The sequence below is a fragment of the Clinocottus analis genome, unplaced genomic scaffold (genome assembly GCF_023055335.1).
Source record: "Clinocottus analis isolate CAN_PGR_092001 unplaced genomic scaffold, fCliAna1.0.p SCAF_10, whole genome shotgun sequence".
Taxonomy (NCBI): domain Eukaryota; kingdom Metazoa; phylum Chordata; class Actinopteri; order Perciformes; family Cottidae; genus Clinocottus; species Clinocottus analis.
Genome location: NW_027175821.1, coordinates 13,356,197 through 13,376,925, shown reverse-complemented (window position 1 = coordinate 13,376,925; position 20,729 = coordinate 13,356,197). Strand labels below are relative to the sequence as shown.

The following is a 20,729-nucleotide window of genomic DNA, read 5'->3' as shown; positions in this document are numbered from 1 at the left end:
TATGACAGAAGAAAGAGTCCATACAGTTGTAGAGGCGGTTGTTGATACGTTCCCAGGTTCCTATGGGACCTCATTAGAAAAGATTGGTAAGGGGTATCTCCGGAGTAGTGCAAAAGAACAAAGGGAGATGACCATTTTAAATTCAGTTTGAATGGTTTGAAATGCATTTATCCCCCTGTGGATCTTGATAAGTCAAGAAAACTCTCTTGGCGGCAAATTTGAGGTAAAGGTTTGAAGGAGTATAACATCAGTTGACTTTAAGCTGTAGATGGGTGATTTAAATGTAGTGACCTAAGGTAACATACATTGACCTACAATTGATTAAGGGAAAAATCATCACTGAGAAAATAAAACCTTTTGAAAGGTCTCTTAAATGTGTCATATTACGTAGATATTGGACTATATGTGTTTTATAGATATACATAAGGTTTTGATAGGTCTAAGAGGTAGTGAATCTTTTATAAGATAACTGACCTACTAATACTCAAACAAAGCCATGTTAACCTGAGAAGTGATGTACACTTTACTAAATGATTCATACAACTATGTGTGCGCAACCTGAGGCTAATCACTGAAAACAAACAAACACACACACAAACAAACTTAGTAATGGATGTTCAGATAGTCTTTCTTGTGCCGCCAATTCCAGGAATATACCATTATCTGACTGCAGGCTCTGCAACATTACAGGCTGCATCTTTCAGATGTAATAGGCCTATATACCGTGGTAATGTCTCCATAAAATGTGTCCAAAACTCATCTCTATCAAACAGCTCAATGCGAACATTTAAAATGTCAAAACACGCCTCAGCTCTGTTTATGAGAACTATAAATAGGATGCTGTTTAACATGCAGGTGTTAAAGCCAAGTGTTGTCCCTGTAGGGTTGAATAAGTACACAGAGAGGGGGATACATGGGATGCTGCTTATAGGGGCATTGTGCAGCAGCCTCACACGCCTGTCAGCATTCATCTCTTCAGTGACAGACGAGTCCCAGCTGGCATGGTAAAGGCCTCAAAACCTGACAAGACTCCACTTAATGCAGCTCTTTCATCTCCAAGCAAACCAGCAGCCAGGACAATGTTCTGTTTCTGTCTATATGTCACCAAAGAGTTTCAATACACATAACTAGGTTTGGTTAACCTGTTGCCCGAGATTGGAGGCTCACTGTTAAAGAAATGAATTGTGAGGAGCAGATGTGTTGTTTTTGTTTTTATACTAAAGTCATGCCATTATGTTGCAGACAAAGTGCCACATATTTTAATATTGCCTATTGTAATTAAATCCCGAATTTACATTTTGAAAAGATGGGAATATGGAGCAATAAATGCCCTAAATAAGCAGATGTAGATGCGTGGGAGAAGTGTATGCAGATTTGATGATAATACAAATGACTGTTCATGCATACAAATGCAGTCCATGATTAATGCTGTGACACACTGGTTAGTTTCTGCATGATTGATGCATTACTTTATGTGTTTGACGTTTATTCTGGTGGTTGCAGATTTATTCCGTCAAGTGTCTGGTTCTGGAGGTTTGACCGACCAGCGTCACCTCAGCCTGCTGCTCCATGAAGCCATCCAGATCCCCCGACAGTTGGGTGAAGTCGCTGCTTTTGGGGGCAGCAACGTGGAGCCCAGCGTCCGCAGCTGCTTCCGCGTGGTGAGGACAGAGTTACCGTCATCCATCCATTCCATTCATTATCCAAACTGCTTATCCTCATGAGGGTCGCGGGGCGCTGGAGCCGATCCCAGCTGTCAATGGGTGAAGGCAGGGTACACCCTGGACAAGTCTCCAGTCCATCACAGGGCAGACATTGAGACACACGACCATTTACGTTCACATTCACACCTACGTGCAATTTAGAGTCCAATTGAGTTAACCTGCATGTCTTTGGACTGTGAGAGGAAGCCGGAGAACCCGCAGAGAACCCACGCTGCCACGGGGAGAACATGCAAACTCCACACAGAAGGACCTGCCGGACCAGTATCCGAACCCCAGACCCTCTTGCTGTGAGGCGTCAGTGCTAGCCACTACACCACCGTGCAGTCCCGTCATGCATGTCACGCCTAAACACATGCACAGATAGGCAAGCGGTGCGTGTTTGCTATGCACATGCACATACACACTATCAAACACAAGATGAGATGAAATCAGCCGCCTGGATTATGTAGTGACTTCACCTTGCCCCATTCAATCACATAAATGCTGGTCTGGCATTGAAATAGTCTTGTTTCTGTCACAAGATGGATTTTACCGGCTCAATGTCCCTGTTAGTCAAGCATATTCACACGAGCAAGGAACAGGCTGACCACCACTGGGGAGTGTTCTGACACTTGATGATGCTTGTTTCAGTCCTCGAATCAATGGCTTGATTGCTCCAACAAGAAGTTTGAAAGCCGACCTTCAAATCCCATGTTGCTATGCTGTTACAGTGTACTGCTGGATCACAAACCCACTAATCTGTTAATTACTGTGTGTGGAAATAATGAGTGACCTCTGGAAAATCAGAACAGAACATGTCTGTGCCAAGACAGAATTACAAATACAGAGACAGAATAATAAAGGCAGAAACTTCAAAACGGAGTGGCAAAATCAAACATTAGCCTTTTGAAGATTTCCATCAAAAGCCAAGTATGAAAAAATGATGATGGCAGATATGCGAAGTCTATTGTGCTTTACTGACAACAGCAGAGTCTGGCTTTCCTGCAGAGGAAAGTTATCATTATTTTATCTAAAGAAGCCCTGCTGCACTACACAACGTCAAAGTGTTGCCTTACAAACATTACTTCACATTAATATTGCATTGCTTTTAATGTGAGATAATGCATGATGTATCCAACCATACATGTACTGTAAGTGAAATGAGGAAGTTGCTTATAGAATCTGATCTACTGAAATATTGATATGATGAAGCGAGGTCACAGAGTTCAGTAGCCAACGGAGCAATAAAGACGAGACATGTTGAAAGAATGAATTGATTTGTCTTTCCCCCGTTTGCTTGTTCTTGATGTGTTAAGAGTCATGTTTGGTGAAGGTTGCAGAAACTTTACCATGCGACATTCAGTTAAGGACACCAGATCATCAGGGAGTAGAGAGGAGCAGGACACCGCTTTTTTTAGAAGGTGGCCTATGCAATTCTTTTAATTCCCTCATTTTTAGGGACAATCCTAATTATACACACTTTATTCTGGTCTATTCTTGCTGTAGCAGCCTCAGCTGATTAAAATCAATGTATTTCTCCATGTCACAGCATTTAGTTGAAGATTAAATATCCATGTAATGCAAATTGGGGGTTGACCTGCGTGCCCATTCGTCGCTTGGCTTGCAAATGAGTGAGTCTGTGTGTTGAGATTTTGCTAGAACCTCTTGTGGACGTTGGCTTATAGATTCTGCTGATTGGGTCAGAGAATAAGCAGCAGTTATAATGAACAATAGGATTGTATGTGCAGAGGTTGTTTGGTCAATTTAAACATAACTCAACATTTACTGTAATACATACTCGTATTATACTTTAAGAGAAGGATTGTAGATTGTTTATATATATATATATATATATATATATATATATATATATATATATATATATATATATATATATAACTGAATGTTTTATCACTCTACTTTTGCAATGATGTTTAAAGCATCCCATCTGCTCAGCGAGCTGCTTTGAGATGCTGTGGCGTGCTCAGCATAGTCAGTGCTAGTTCCAGGTGTTCGGTATGCGAGCAGCTGCGATTTGACCTCCCACATGGAGCTGGCTACTTCACTACCAGAGAGAAGCTCCTTTATCCCCCGGAGACCTCTGTACACCTCACAGTGTGTGTGATCAGTGCGCACACACACACACACACACACACAGACACAGACACACACACATTTATTATGCTACTCTGCTTGAGCGGTGGAGAAAGCCTCAGGGAAATCAACCTCTTAATGCATCTCTGATGCAGACTTAATGAGAATTTAGCACATCACGGATTTCAGTGCTTGGCGAGTCATTCTTTTATTAGGTTGACTTCCTTTTTATCCCACTTTTTGGAATTCTCAACAAGGTGTCTGCAGAAGGGACGGACTGCATGCAGACACACAAACACACATACAGCACACACACACACAGACACATGGATTAGGTCTGCTGTGTTTTAGCTGTATCATTGTTGAAGCAGTTCCATAACAGCTGAATACATCCCAAAGTGTTGTATATCTTCTTTCACCCTCTCCTCCCCCCCTCTTATCTTTTGTATTCTCTTTGATTTCCTGTAGCTCGGTGCTGGACCACTTTTGGAAAGGAAGCACACCTTCTCCTCTCATTACTTTGTGTACCTGCCCTGCTGTTGATCTATATTTGGATTGTTTACGGTCTCCTGGTTCCCTCCCACCTTCCTTTCCAGGCTCCAGGGAAACCTGCTATTGAGGTGTCTCACTTCCTTGAATGGATGAGCCTGGAGCCCCAGTCGATGGTTTGGCTGCCCGTCCTCCACCGTGTGGCTGCTGCAGAGTCGACCAAGCACCAGGCCAAATGCTACGTCTGCAAACAGTGTCCCATCAAGGGCTTCAGGTAGGCATGACCGACCAGTGACACATACATGAGAAACATGTGCAAAAACACAACCTGAAAACATGTTAAGTAGGTTAAAATGCTATAATTTATGTTATAAGGATGTCTAAATTGAAAATTAAACTTTAAGTGTAATAAGCAGTATATGTTAAAAGAACCGGGCATATTATATACATTGTGTACAACATATAAATGCAAACAAGTCTTATAGTACTATCACACTAACTTGTTATTAATTTGGATGAATACAAATATGTAGGAACATTTTGACAATCTAAAGTAGAAGCAAAGAAATTAATTTTTAAAGTGGCAGCTGGTGTTTTCATTATACATAAGAATCGCTGCTCATTAGATAAAAGCTTGTTCCAGATTCTGGAACGAAGATACAATGTAAGATAATAATACTACTACTACTAATAATAATAGTAGGAGCATCCGCACACTCCAATCCATGCAATTATATTAATTTATTGAAGCAAGCTTCGAGCATCATTATTGAAGGTCCTTGACCGAAAACTTAATACATATTTATTTTTTACAGATTTTAGTGTGCAGATGCTTTTCCTGTTATTACGCAATGCTCTTCATTTCCATAATATCTGGCACAAAAGAATGTGTCACCGTCTGTGGAAACTGTATTTAAATGTTGATTTAAGCTTCCTCAATCTGTAATTTAGACATAGATCAAAAAGCACACAGCTGAATCTAATCCACATACATTCTTATTACTTAAGATACAGTCACTAACGTAGGTTGCTGTAATTGCAGACATACCTATCTGCAGCACAAGTATAAAAAAAAAGCATATATATTCAACACACAGACACGCACCAGCCCTTTATTCTCTACACACAGACACAATGTCCTACTCTGCCCAGTTCTCCTGCATCAGTTCACCCTCTTTGTTATATTGATCTTGACAGGTATCGCAGTTTGAAGCAGTTCAATGTGGACATCTGCCAGACATGTTTTCTAACCGGCCGCACGACCAAGGGAAAGAAGCTGCACTACCCCATCATGGAGTACTACACACCAGTAAGACAAACACCATCTAGTGCTTTAACAGAATACAAATCCAAGGCTCCAGGGACAAATAAAACTCAGCTGTGCTCGAAAAGAATAGTACTATCTCCTGATTTCTGCTGCCAGACCTAGATTAGCTCCGTCTTCACTGTAAGATCTTAAGTTTAACTCGTTAGGTATGCTTACACTGCCTGATCCAGATCCATAGTATGCAGATATTGACTGCCACTCAACAGTGACATCCCTTTTGGCTCACATATAGTGCACACATAAAGTGCTATTTGTAGTACGTTGTCCACTAAACCTCAATAAAACCAGAGTCTTAAGCGATTGCAGTCTCCGAAGTCGAGTTAATTCCAAATGAGTAGGTGTAACTGGAGGGCCGGAGTGGACTGAGATAGTGCCAGATTGGATCTTGAATCAATTCTGAGCGGTGAAATGTGGCAAAAAGCCATCCGTACAATGATTTTAGTTCTTCACTGGATAATATTTAATATTAGCTTGCTTGAGTTTTTGACAAGGTTGAGGCATGCAGGCAGGCCCCAATAGATTTCTGCTATGATACAGATAGAGAGCAGTAGAAGACAGCCAGAGAGAGAAAATAAAGGAAGCAAGCAGAGCGAACAGTAGAAACTGAATGAGGAAGCAGACGGAGGAATGAAGCAGACGGCTATAGTCGAAAGGAGAAGAAGCAATGCTGAGTTAGAGTGGTGATCAGATGAGGTCATTTTGGAGAAAGTAACCTATTCAAGGAACCTTAAGTGGTGTAATTAGTCTCCAACCTTTCCACCAATGCCACCTTTCACCCCTCCCCCACCCCTCCCCTCCTAAATCACAACTCCAGACAACCTCCGGAGAGAAGATGAGGGACTTTGCCAAGACTCTGAAGAATAAGTTCAGGTCAAAGCAGTACTTCACCAAGCACCCGCAGAGAGGTTACCTGCCGGTGCAATCTGTGCTGGAAGCCGAGAGCTCGGAGACGTGAGTCCCACTCACAGCAACACAGACGTCTCTCTGTGCTTCTGTCACCCATCTATTTATCTGTCATGTTCACTCGTGCTGTTGTAGGCTCATTCTCATGCTCTGACCGTTTTTGGGGCATTCTGTCTTGCTTAGACGGGTTAAAGGGATGGCTATGTGTTCAGAATTAACATAATGTTATTCCTGTGATCTCAGTCTGGTTCTGTTCACATGAGCGAGTCTCACCCAAAGGGAAAAACAAGCGCGGTGAGACTAAAATCTATGAGATCATCAAGAAGCATAGCTCAGGGCTATGACAGTACCCAGAGAGATTTAGCATGATTCTGGGTCCATGCTTTGGCCGATCGTGTCACAGTAAGGTCACCTTTTATGACCTCATGAAAATATCCAGGTCTCCAGTGGTTGGAGTAAACATTATTGTATTTTATATTGCTTATTTTATATTATTGTATACTTATTACTGGTGCTTCAATATAAAGGCAAACAGCATTTTAATGTTGAATCTGGTTGAAATGTAGCTTATTTAAACTCTTTTGTACACCTTGTGGGGTAGTTTACTACAATGGTTTCTTGCCTGACCCCTCAAGGGAGTTTTAAGATAAATCTGAAAAGCTGTAATTATTAACAAGACAGGGAAGAAGAAACATCATTTCTTCAACACAAAATGGCTGTAATTCCCAAACGGTTAATGCCATCGTTGTATTATTAGCTAAAAGTCTACACTTCAACCACATATTGACATATAGCGCTATTTAAAATGCATTGCAGTCGTGTAGATAGGCAGAATTGGAAAAATTGTGTCACAGGCCAAATATTGTAGGTCTTGATGTCATCCATGGTCTGGTAAATCCCTCTTGTCGCCCTGGTGAAGCCAGAGAATATCAGCACCAAGACTTTCCTTTGCTGATTAGCAACTCGGGATGCGAGACCGGAGTTGAGAGATAACGTGTTCGACCGGAGTGTTTCTCCGGCGAGCCGGCTTACAAGATCATTTAAAAACAGACAAAGATCTAAATCATCTTCAGACAAAAGCCGATGAGTTTCATGAGTGTGTTTCAACACTCATGAACATGAACTGTTTATCTGCATTCAGCCAAAACCCGCTTGAACGTGATTGCTCAACTCTCCTCAGACTGCAAACGGAAACCAGAACGCTTCTGATGCCAAAAGCTTGTCTCGTTGCCTACACATTGCATTTGAACGCAGAATCTGTTTCTGGAATAACGATGGTGCCTCAGCAGAGGCGGGGTCTGGAGTAAGGGAATCTGTAGCACACTTTATAGCAAAAGGTGCAGCACCTAACGTTGCAATATGAAGGCTGTCTTCATCGGGGGAGGAGGACGCAGTGGCAGGGTAGACGTTAAATTGCCTGCACCCGGCCACCAGCTGTCTCTCATCGATAGACAATCTTTGATCATTGCTCATGTCTTACAATCGTCATATATCCGCAGCATATATAAATATACGTCATAAAAACATTGTAGAAACCGTCTGAACAAACAGGATGGATTCCTTTGGTTGTTTAGTCCATTGCTCAGTTGTATTTATTATAATAAATTCAGTAGTTGTTTTGTTGTAAATAGCTGTCCTGTGTTCTTCCTTATCGTAGGGTTTATAAACATGTAGGGAACCAGTCTCAGCATCACATTTTAAGACCATCATTTGTATCGGCAAAGTAACTCGTAACTAAGGATTTCAAATACATGTGAGGAGAAAAAATGTCAAAGTACCCCAAACCTGTACTTAATTATAACAATTTAAAACAATTAATATCTTAACTTACCTGCGTCTTATGTGTGTTCACAAGTAAAACTTCAAGCAGCATGTGTATGGATTGTTTTCATCCATACGTGGAGTCTTAGAAATGCCTTGGTGAGATATTAACGTGTGTCTTCTGTTCTTTCCAGGCCGTGCTCCTCACCCAAGCTGCCCCATGCAGACACCCACAGCAGGATTGAACATTATGCCAGCAGGTACGTGTCCCACTGTGCTGTCCTATACATCACATCACAACACCAAAGCCCCTCACTTTGCTCTTCCCAACTCCACATATTCTCTTTGTATCAACTCCACCCTGCTTCCACCTTCTTCTCCTCCCCCGTCTTCTCTGCTCTCTCTCCTCACCCTTTAGTCTTCGCCACACACTGATTGAAGTATGGACTTTGCTACATTGTGCGCTGTACTCCAGCCCGGGTAGAGACTGTTGCCTACTGTCCAGCCTCTTACTCTCCATAGGAACACATGCTGGCTGCCATGCATAAGCAGAGCAGTTGGTGGTTGTGTCTGTGTGTGTGGAGGTCAGCGAGGTTCAGTGTGCCTAGCGGCTTGTCACTTGCTCGGGCAGTGAGCCCAGTGGTCACCTGGGAGCTGTTGGTGTGGATTAGTGTCCGTCTGACAGGTTATAAACAGGAGCACGGCACTGGACTCTCCCACAGTGCTGCAGAGCCGGACGACACACACACATCCACTGAGCCTGCAGCGCGTGTGTGTGCGTGTGTGTGTGTGTGTGTGTGTGTGTGTGTGTGTGTGCGCGCGCGCCATTGTGTATTACTTCCCCGAGGCTCTTACACACAACTGCTTTAAAGGCTGCCAAAACCGAGGGAACAGACACCGACAAGAGAGCAGGAACAATTGTCCTCTTTACCTCTCGTATCGCTCCCTTTTTTCCACATTCTCCTGTTCTCTGTTTGCCTTTTTTTGCTCTTTCAAAATAATCTTTGATCCCCCTCTTCTATTGTCTCCCACCCACACATTTATTTCTCCCACTTTTTCTATCTCATGCCCTCTCTTCTCTAAGGCTTTCTTCTTTTCCATTCTTTAATATATTATCTGTTATCCTTTTACATTTACTCATGTCTTGCTAATTACAGAACAATTGGCTTCAAACAACTATTGATTCATGTTGGTCACATCAATCTCAACCAGTATCAGGCTGTAGCTACCAAAAGCCTTCACCAAATTAAACTAAAAGAGAAGAAATGGAAACCTGATGTGATTAGTCAAAATGAGACGTCCTTCATCTGCTGAGAAAACACAGCTAATACAGCTAAATATAGTTTTTGTTCCAAGTGTCCACTGTTTCTATCTTAACTATCTCACAGCAAGCCTCTCATCTTTTATCATGCAGGAAGCCATCTTTGTTTCTTCTTTAACTTTTTTTCTGCATGAGAATGAATCAGTGAGAGTCTTTATTTGAGACAATAATCTATGATCACAGGGCTGTGCTTTCAGATGTTATCCTAAAACACTTTTTTTTATAGCACTATATAACCAATTATAAACGATGTAAACCACACTGTAGTTGAAAGTAGTTCAAATTTATTAATTTGTTCACAACTTACTGCTCATATGAAGCCTCTAATACAGGTGTAGAAACAGATGGTGCATGTTTACTAATATAACATTTTTGTATTCTACTATTAACATGTCTTTTGAGCACCTTTGAAAGAAAGATATATGCTGACAATATTCTATATTTGTGTTCAGTTTTGTCTGTGAGAGACCAATCTACATTCTGTCTCTCAGTTGAAGCTATTTTTTTACTACACAATCTTAAAAAACTAAACAAGTATTATTTCAATCAGGAGAGTTCATTAGAAGTGAACAGGAATGTATTAGATAGGCATACAATTTAAATTGTCCAAAGACATTGTCGATTGGATTCTAACCTGAATTGGGATAATCAAGCGGCTTGATGCTGAGGTCAGATAAACCAGATTCCTCCTGGAGCCCAGACACTGGTGGAGGTGGAGAGGAAGGGAGTTGCTTCAATCCGATGATGAATGAGGAGCAAGACTGAATGCTGACCGGAAGTGACTAGAGTGGAGGAGGGTCGCATCCGATTTGAGCTGAAATAACTGACGAGCAGAGAAGAGAACAGTTTGCCAGCAACAATGTGATTGGCTTAAAGACATTGTGCAGAATGTGGTCGGGTAATTTATAGTGAACGCCCACAATCAGCTAATAGAGTAATCAGAAGAGGAGAGAGATTATGATTGAAAATGACTTTCCTGACTGAACTTCCGCTTAAGCTTACTTTTCTGGGCATAATAACCCGTCACTGTCGCTTTAGCAAATGTTACTCAAACAGAAGTAAATAGTGATTGTGTTTTGGAGTATTTTCCTAAATAGTGATTGTGTTTTGGAGTATTTTTGTAAATAGTGATTGTGTTTTGGAGTATTTTTGTAAATAGTGATTGTGTTTTGGAGTATATTTGTAGCCACAGATCTGGTGCGATAGCGAGTATATTTTGTTTTGGTAGTAACTGTAAATGAAGAAGAAACATGTGAAGCTTTGTGCACAGATGATTATGTTCAATAGAAGGGGTTGAGATGCAGAGTTACCATGGTCCTGCATATTGCTACACCAGGTACAAGAACACAACGTTGCATCCAGAGGAACAGTTATACAATTCATTAAGTATAGGTATTTATTGGTATGTTTAGCCTTTTATTTAATGGCTTTGCTGTGAAGCTTTTTCTCAGACAAAATAAGAGGTCTTTTGATCCAATCCAGTGGGAGTGTTCGCTGTCTTGAATTGGACAGCATACTTTTGGGGTCAGCCGCTAATCACAGGGTCATCAGTTCGATCCCTGGTTCCACATGTCATCATGTCAATACTGTTCAGGATGGTTAGGCCGGCGCCTGGCTCAGTAGTCTGCAGCCATAAGTGTGTGAGTGAAGGGTGAACGAGAGGCATTCATGCGTTTTCATCATTTGCTGTGGATATTGTGCTCTCCGCAACAGCCGTGGTCCGAGGCATTAGGCTTTAGATTTGTCCGTCGTTTCTTGTGAACAGGATATCTCAGGAAGGCCCAAAGGAAATTGGCTCAAATTTGCCACAAATCTTCTTCTGGACTGAACGATGAACTGATTATGATTTAGTGGTCAAAGGTCACTGGGATCTTGCTAAACACATTTCTCATTTCCCAAAACTCAAGAATTCATTAGCTAACTGCCACATTCACACAAATGTCTCTCAGAATACAATGATGAAGTGATGACATTTTACTCAGCCATGGTTGTATGCTAACTTGGCTGGTTAGCATACAACCACTAAGCTGCAGTTCTAGTTGTTATCATTTCCCCTTTTCTTGTGTAATTTATTGAGCAATATTACATTTTGGTTCTGCGTGCCAAAGAATCATTTTCAGCCAGTATAATGTCTAAGTATTGAGTGAGTTTGCTCTGCTCATTTCATAATGATCTGAGAACTGTCACAATAAAAATAGACAAAGCAGTCTGTCTGTTTCTAATTTTTGTTTGAATTCATCCCACTTATTCATTGAAACTCTCCGTTCACTTTGAGCCCTCATGGAAAGTCAAGGCGAAATTGAAATACTGGATGTCGTCATTGGCGGGTCGGTGTCTGAAATCTTTCACATTCTGATGACATATCAGGGCGTGCGCATGCGTCACTTTCAAAGTGCCCTTCATCCAAAAAAGGCTGTACGTGTTAATCCCTGGCAATAATGTAGTCTCAAGTCATCTCAAGGGAGATAAGACACTTGATGTTTGGGGTGAGAAAAGCCAGATTTGCAGACATGTCAAACACTGAGACTGCCTCTGTCTCCTCATCGTCTCTCTCTCTCTGTGTATCTCCCACCCTCCCCCCATATTGATGCAGGAGTAGAGTTCATTCCTTTCATCAGCGCTGCTTCAACATCTTATAGAGGATAGATGGGAGGAAGATACTGAAAAACCTTTTAGAACTCCGTTAGGATTTCTCCTCTCTCCCTCTCCCTCTCTCGCTCTCCCTCGCTCTCCCTCGCTCTGTCTCTCTCTCGCTCTCATTTTCTCTCACATCCATTTACAAGCACAAGCTAAGCACACATATGCACAAGACGCCCACACAAACCCACGCAACTACTTCCTTTTACTTTCTGCTCTGTCCTTTCTCATCGCTGTTGTCCCTGACTGAAACTCCAGGTTACTAAAGGCTTTCTGATGGACTGTGATCCAGGTTGAATTACGAGCGGTCAGGTTCACAGGCCGGACCCCCTAAAACAGGACATGGATAAATCCTAAAATTCTCAATTTTATGGTGTCATCAGACTCTGGAGAGAGATAGGATGTGATGTGGGTGTCCCTGACAGCCTCTACATCACTCACCCCTCCTTCTTCCGTCCTTCAGCTGACGACACTCTGCGAAAGATGATGCAGCATGGAGAGTGTTGTGTGTATGTGTGTACTGAGAATACTGCAGTGTAGATTTAAGGTCGCTGCTTTCACGTGGCACATGTGTGTGTACGTATGTGCGTATGAATGTACGTACTTATGTATGTACGTACTTACGTACATACATATGTATGTATGTATGTATGTTTGTATGTATGTATGTATGTATGTATGTATGTATGTATGTATTTATGTATTTATGTACGTACGTACGTACGTATGTACGTATGTATGTACGTATGTATGTACGTATGTATGTATGTATGTATGTATGTATGTATGTATGTATGTATGTATGTATGTATGTATGTATGTATGTATGTATGTATGTATGTATGTATGTGAACAGCCACATTTGCATCAGTGGTTTGGTTCTCTGCACTTTCTCATTATCTTACTTAAAGGAGAAACCACTCTTTGATCATCCAACACTATTGCAGATCACATGTGATACAGGACTGCAGCACTTTGTGGTGTTCCCACTTTGACTCAATTTGCATCTTCTTTTGAAAATATCTTCCTGCACTTCTTTTTCTTAAAGTGTCAGTCAACGGGTGGCCTTGTGCATTCAGGTGTAGGCAGTACATGTAGGTAGACAATCCGAGGGTTTTTCAGTCAAGAGGAAGGAGGAGTTACTGATACATGCTTTAAGATTAAAAATAATGGTGAAGCAAACACATACACAAAGAAAACATTCAGATGGATATATTTTGATAAATATCTATTATTATTAATAAGAATAAGAATAATAATACATTATTAGTATTATAGCTATGAAACACCAAATAATGCAGCTGCAGCCAAAATAGCTGCAGCCAAAATAAACAATATGCAAACAACTAAGATTTTATCTGTAATATAGAAAAGAAGCTGCACACTGTAAGAGAGTGTAGTTTAAGTGTGTTTTTATTTTAGTATGAAGGAGCCAAATTATGCAGTGCATATGCTAAACGCTTTCAGTCTAAATGTTGTGTTTATCCAATATATCTCTCTTTTTATTTAGTAAATAGACTTCATTTATGTAAAGTGCTTTCAAATATTCCTCTCATTCACACACACACCCACACACTGATGGCAGCAAGTTATCTAACTAGGCACCGGCCTAACCGTTGGGAGCAATTGGAGTTCAGTGTCTCAATGTGTTTTTCTTTATTTATGCTATCAAAGCACCATGTATTTTTTTCCTTCCCCCCCTACTGCAGCATTCATGTGTTGTTATAGTAGTGAAACAGCTTACAGAGCAGCATGCACAGTGCAGCTGTCCACTGGCAGTCAGCAGGACATAATGCAGAACCAGAGGCCCTGTCCTTGGTCCTGAAAAGCCACACAGCTGCTCACTCGCCGCTTCTTCACCCACACCAACAGTTACTGTCCGTGGTGCTGGACAGCAGCACATTTTTACCTTTTTATTGCTGATGCAGTGCACAGTATTTCATCAGAATTTTATCCTCCCCTCCTTGTGCACATTTGTACAGCTCAAACTCTTTGGCAAGAACAATTTCTGCCTCTCTGCAGTCTTGTCAAACACACAAGTTTGTGGACAGTTGCGTTACATAATTCTAAAGGGCCACTGGTCTTATTCACACAACTTAAAAGCTTAACTGTCGTGATTGTTTGTTTTATATTCTGTTCGAGGAAGAGCGTATCTCCCCAGTGGTTGATAACATCAATCTGTTGGTTTTACTTGTTCCTGCATTTTTCTCTGACTCATCCCCTCTCTTGTATCTCTCTTTTGTTTGTCTGTTTGTATACATGTCTATGTGTTTGTGTGTGTGTGTGTGTGTGTGTGTGTGTGTGTGTGTGTGTGTGTGTGTGTGTGTGTCTATATATATATATATTAGATTGGCTGAAATGGAGAGCCAGAATTGTTCGTTCTTCACGGATAGCCTGTCTCCTGATGAAAGTCTGTAAGTATGCTGCCCACTCTACCGCCCCCCTCATTACAACCAGAGCCTTTTATTGGGATTATGTGTGTGTTTTGTGTGCAAAGTCTTTCCACTTGATACATTGATTGCTTCTTTTTGTGCTCAGTCTTGTGTATATGTGCGACTACAAGGGAAATATTGGGTAGCATGACGTAAATAATCAGGGACATAATGAAAATGACCCACAGCGAGCAGCGTGCACAAAGTCCCATTTCATCATGCACGTGACCTGCTGTGATTAAAGTCTGTGGCTGTGGGTAGATCCACAAAACCCCGCTGAGGAGGGACACTTTTGTATGTATTTGTAGAAATCAGGCTGAAGGGCGAGGTAACAGCAATGAGGATGTTTGATGTGAATGAGGTGGCCACAAGGTGAGTCCTCATTGTGGAAAGTGGCAGGTGGACAGAGCAGTAATGGTTGTTTGTGTGGGTCCATGTCTTATTATGTTAACATCTGTGTGGGCGACCAACCATTTCCTCCTTCGCTGTATAGTTTCTACTATGGTTTTCTAGTTTCTGTGTGTCTACGTGTGTGTGTGTGCGCGTGTGTGTGTAGTGTGCTCATTATTTATAAGAGAAGGCTGTGATTGACACCACATTAACAGCTAGTGTGAGGCTTTGATAAAACTACACCACTTTGAAGCAGTGCTTTTTACTCCTGGAATAAGTGCCGCTGAAGCTCACAATGGCTTTGTTGCCATGTGCATGTATTGAGTGTTGCTTGGATGGAGCTTTGTCACGAAAATGTTCGTATATCAGTGCACGTACATAATATTTGCACTTGTCTGTCTATAAATCAATGCCTGAGAGTGTGTTTGTATGCACGGCACTTCACTTCTACTCTACTTATGTGTAGCAGTGCTGTTTTCTGCTTTTGTGCCAGTGCATCTTGTCATTCTTTATCTGTAAATCCGTCAATGCCTCTGTGTTTTTCCTGCTGCACGGCTCTGAACATGCTGCTGTGCTATCTGCGCCTTCAGCTGGTGTTTAGCAGACATCATACTGAGTCATGCTGCCTGTGTTTGTAGCCTTCAACCTCTACCTGTCTGCATTGTTCCAAGTTCCCTTTTTGCTTATTTCTGGACATTAAAATAATCATTAGATGCATACATCAATGGAGCCTTCAGTCATCCACAAGTGGGTTCAAAATAATCCATTAGAATAAATGTATTATTATGTTTTTAACTGTATGTCTACATTCCATCCTCACATAACAGTATTGTCAACAAGCTTAATGTAAGTGAACTTAACGGTAGGTTAATTTGATTAGAATAGCAGCTACTATTTACTTTACCTTCAATACAATTCTAAATTGGGTGTAAAACAGCTTTCAATTCAGTGATGTCGAACTAACTGAAGTAGAAAATGTAGCGATGACACACATCAAATGTAAAATAATGTGCGTGAGTGGTGATGGTAATTACAAATGGATCATTTTTGACAGACAAATTGGTATCTAAACTGTTTTCTAATGTGTTCTTGACAAGTATGGAATGAGAAGAAAGCAAAAACCTTTCTGAGGGATATCGATGACGTGAAATGCTGAGATATGTTCACAGACCAGCCGGATCGTCGTTAACCCACCAATGCATCAAAGTGGGATCTCCTAGGTAACTCGTCTCACAGGAGCAGAGCAATTAAGATGCATCTGGTCATCTCTAGGCAATAGAGCTCTGCTTGAAATAGTCCTATGTGATGTATTGTTTGGCTCAAGTTTGCTTCATAGCCCAAATCATGCCATATAAATTGCCAATTAAATTCCATTAAAATAATTGTCAAACCTTCACAAATGTATTTTTTGTTTAAAAGCCGTACGTCTGCAATCATTGATCTGTGCATTAAGTTTTCCGTTCCATCAGGAAACAAAGTCTTTGATATTCAGGCAAAAATACTTCCATTTTTAATAAATGTGAGTGAATTTTTAGAGTTGTGGTGAGCCAAGTTTGTGACATTTAATTACTAGACCGTGAACCTGGATCAATGCCTTTGTCATAGTGTCCCATCCAAATCCGTCCAGACTTGTTTGATTGCGTCTCCTCCTGTCATACCTTTCCTCGTCCTGCACGCCTTGCCTTGCTTCGCTTTGGCCCGTCTGCTCTCCCATGCCGTCCTTGGCTCTGCTTTGTGCTGCTGGTGGCTGTTTGCTGGTGGCTCAGTGTGCTGTCTCCTGTGTGGGGGACTCAGGGATGAAGATCAGTACCTCCTGCGTCACTCCAGCCCAGCCCTGGACCATGACTCACCCTGCGGACAGCACATGCTGCTGGCCCACCTGGAGCACCAGGACAAGGATCAGCTCCAATGCACCCTGGCCCGCCTGGAGAACGAGAACAGGTCTGTATCCAGGAAAAAGAAACGTGTTTTAGGTCATGGTGCGTTGAGTGTAGAGCAAGGTTCTTTTCTTGATTTGTTCACCTGGTGGAGTCATTAGTGTGTGTTTGTTTTCACACACAGTAAATGCTTCTGAACTTGATTGAGTACACATCAACTCACATCAACACCAACTCCAAAACATCAATAAAAAAATAAGTATGAAGAACTGTTAAATTTGGTTATAGATTAGAAAGAGGTTTAGGTCAAGTCTTGTCTTAAAGCATGAAGCAGAGATGTAAATGTTTGGGTTCAGGGAGGGATTTTCATTCATAAATCTCAAAAGGCAAAATAACACAGACATGGTGATGTTTACTCGGAGGCTTTGCACTCCTATGTTGCCATTTGTAGAACTTCTGTAAAATATTGTAAGCAGCTTTTCAACACGATAGTTCAAATGGTAATGCTAATTTATTGTGTCCTAGTTGTAACGAGGCTCAGGCATTTCCCATAAATGACGCAGATGTGTTTCTCCTATCCATTTAATTGGGTACCAGAGGCAACCTTGATGATTCAAACAAATAATTTTTTCGTCTTCAAATCGGTTGTGACCTTTCTGCATGCACACATGCACATATACACACACACACACACACACACACACACACACACACACACACAAAGCCACATCCAGCTACTTACACACACACATACACTTGTGCCCTTTGGGTGTCTGCAACCTTGACCCAGCTCAGTAATAACACTGCAGTGTGCTCTGTTGTCTTTATTTATGACTTGGATGCAGTGGCTTAGTTTATAACAGCTGTTGTGGCTCTCATGTGGCTCGTATCTGAACAATACATCAGTACGAGAAACAAACACATTGTAATCCTGTTTTTGTTTGGGGTAGGGGGCTCTTGAAGACTTCATGTCTTCTTTAACAGCTTAAAAATATACATTTAACATTGTTTTATTACCTTGTCATGCTTTTTTCTAAGGGTTACTAGTTCAACGCTTTTCTACATATTGGCTCCTAGACAGGTCAGAAGAAAATTTAAAGGAGAAAGAAATGTGTTAATTTTGTCATTTTGACTATTACACATGTAAAATGGAGTCTGTGGTACCACAGATAATGTGGACGCTATTGTCAGGAACATACATTGGACCGGATATTTAGGCGTGACGACACTTCTTTTTTTTTTAAAAAGGCTTTACAGATGATCAGTTGATGCTTAGTGTCACATACTATGTAGGAGCTGGAAGATATGATTGGTTTCAGTTCATGCACAAAGTGACGATGATAGCTCTCCATGTGGTAAAATATCAACAACATGTTATCCCCTCGGTGGAAGCTGGATAAATACCTTTGTGTTTGTGTGTTTGGTATTCTGCACCAGCATGTGGGCCTGACTGTTTTCCCTCCATCTGTCCTCCACTCTGGGTCCTCAGGGTGCTGCAGAGCGAGTACAGAAGGCTCAAGTGGAAGCACGAAGAGGCGGCGGCGGTTCCCATGCTGACTGAGGCTGGAGAGGACGGTCCAGGTTCACCCACGGAGGGAGGGCAGCAGGATGAGGAGCTCCTGGCCGAGGCACGGGTCCTCCGGCAACACAAGACGCGTCTGGAGACCCGCATGCAGATCCTGGAGGACCACAACAAACAGCTGGAGTCCCAGCTTTGCAGGCTCAGGGAGCTACTGCTACAGGTAGAGGCATGGTGGTGGGGTGTCATGAAGCGAGTAGAGCAGTGGTACAAGTACACTTACCAATACAGTATTTAGGGAGCATTTCTTCTTCTAATCCATTACATTTCATAGGGAAGCGGTGTACACTTTTCTCCATTGCATATATTTGTCAGCAGTTGTAACTACTAAATATATGATTAGCCTCCAAATTAGTTCAGGTAATCTTATTTTCCAGGTCTGCTATGACCGGATGGTTTTCTGAAAGTTTCTGGGAAGAACTTGCGTAATTAAATGAAAATAGAGACAAAGTTCTGAAACTGTTATTTCAGTAAGTTCAAGTTGTGTTCACATTCTTATTGATTTCTACAGTAATTTCCGAGAAAGAAATGCTCCATTTTAACCCAAGTAAAGATGCATTAATTGTAAATGTCTTATTTTGTCTTCTTATTTGTGTTTAGTTTGTAAACAAAACATGTTTAGCTGACCACAGTTATGTTAGCTCAGCGTTTGGATGTAAGTGGAAATGTATAAAGTTATATAATTGTTCTTTATAGGAAACTACTTGGGAATAGTTCAATTTGCTTCATAAACCCTGCATTGTGTAGTAATACTCTTCCAAAATGAATACACCAATAACAGTGATCAAATTGTATAATATTGTAACAGTGTCTCATTCTCTGTTACTTGCTGTCATTCACTTTTCTCAATTTATTTTAGCTGAATGTCACAATTCCCCTGCTTTCATTGGAGGGTTTTAATCAAGAATTGAGAGCGGTTTAGTGCACTTCCCTCTTGGCCGATCAGGGTGTGACAACGCCCTTTTTTAAGGGCCTTAGGGCTGTTCATGCAACAGTTAAGTATATTTTGCTGTGAATACATTCATACTTTAACCTATCCCCCTTATTGTGCATGGGGTGTAAAATATGAAATACATGTTACAGAATAGTAAATCCCTTTCACATTGCTCATTCACTTTGATGGATCAAAGAGTGACTGGAAAGCAACCAGGTTATTTTAAAGTATTATTCCATTTCCCCATGAACCAACAGCGGTGTAAGTGGTTGTTTTATCTGAGCAGCTGTTTTATCTGAGAGTGTTTTTTTCTACAAACTGGATTCCTTCTCCTCTTGCTCCCCTCTCTCGCCCAAGCACAAGCAAGCCTTATTTTATAAGAGGCTGTAATCCAATCTATATAAATTAGTTAAAAGGTAATTCATACAAGTCTCTGCTGCCACACTTCAACACGTTCTAAGAGAAGCAACGACGTCAATCCAATCCTTGCTCCCCTTGATTTTAAGGTGTTACTGCCTGCTTTGAGATCCTTGCATGGTCACACTCCTGCCTATATCTGTGATCCGCTAATTCCATTTGATCCTGATCGCTGCTTGAGATGCTCTGGTAGGGCTAATGGTGACTAACTTAATCTAGACCTGTAAGTAAAGGTGACTGGGCCTTTGCCATCTGGGCCCCTCTGCTGTGGACATCTCTGTCTGATAAACTAGGAAGGTCAACAGTTGGATCCCTTTAGTCACTCATGTGTCCATCATCAATAGCATCTGCTCTGTTAAGGGGCTCTGGTTAACTGCATCAGCTATATTTCTAACTGAACTGTGGCTGCAGCTTCAATAAAGAGCATAGGAAGGGAAAGACTTTAAGTTGAATGATTTTCCCCATTTGTATGCATCACAGTTGGTACGTCCATACTTCATGGAAATTCAGCACAATGTATAAAAAAGGAAAGAAGAGACTTGTGAAAAAAATAGACAGCTGCTCTGAAAATGTTTTTAACTTTGACAATATACTATGGCAAGATTGAAATACCTGAAGGGAATACAGAAAGTGCTGTATAGAAAGAGAATAGGCCTTCAGACATTCTGAGCGTGTTATAAAAGGATTTACTGCAGTCTCAAGGCAAGGTGTGAGAAAGAGATGGATAGCGGCGTGGGAGCTGACACACACAGCGAGAAAGTGTAAATTGTTAGTCGAGGGAGTTCAGATGTAAATTGTTTCGCTGAATAAAGAGGAAGCAAAAGGAGTGAGTGACGAGGGAGAGAGACACTTAAAAAGGAGGCGC

General features: G+C 41.4%; 1 protein-coding gene across 1 annotated transcript in view; it reads left to right on the top strand.

Moving 5' to 3' along the window:
• Positions 1 to 20,729, top strand: part of drp2 (dystrophin related protein 2) — a 68,992-nt gene that overhangs the window by 43,619 nt on the left and 4,644 nt on the right. The window contains exons 14-21 of the mRNA XM_068591276.1: positions 1,504 to 1,661; positions 4,394 to 4,560; positions 5,484 to 5,595; positions 6,428 to 6,564; positions 8,472 to 8,537; positions 14,584 to 14,649; positions 16,852 to 16,998; positions 18,424 to 18,676. Of these exons, the coding sequence (XP_068447377.1) occupies positions 1,504 to 1,661; positions 4,394 to 4,560; positions 5,484 to 5,595; positions 6,428 to 6,564; positions 8,472 to 8,537; positions 14,584 to 14,649; positions 16,852 to 16,998; positions 18,424 to 18,676 (1,106 nt within the window). The remainder of the gene's footprint in view (positions 1 to 1,503; positions 1,662 to 4,393; positions 4,561 to 5,483; positions 5,596 to 6,427; positions 6,565 to 8,471; positions 8,538 to 14,583; positions 14,650 to 16,851; positions 16,999 to 18,423; positions 18,677 to 20,729) is intronic.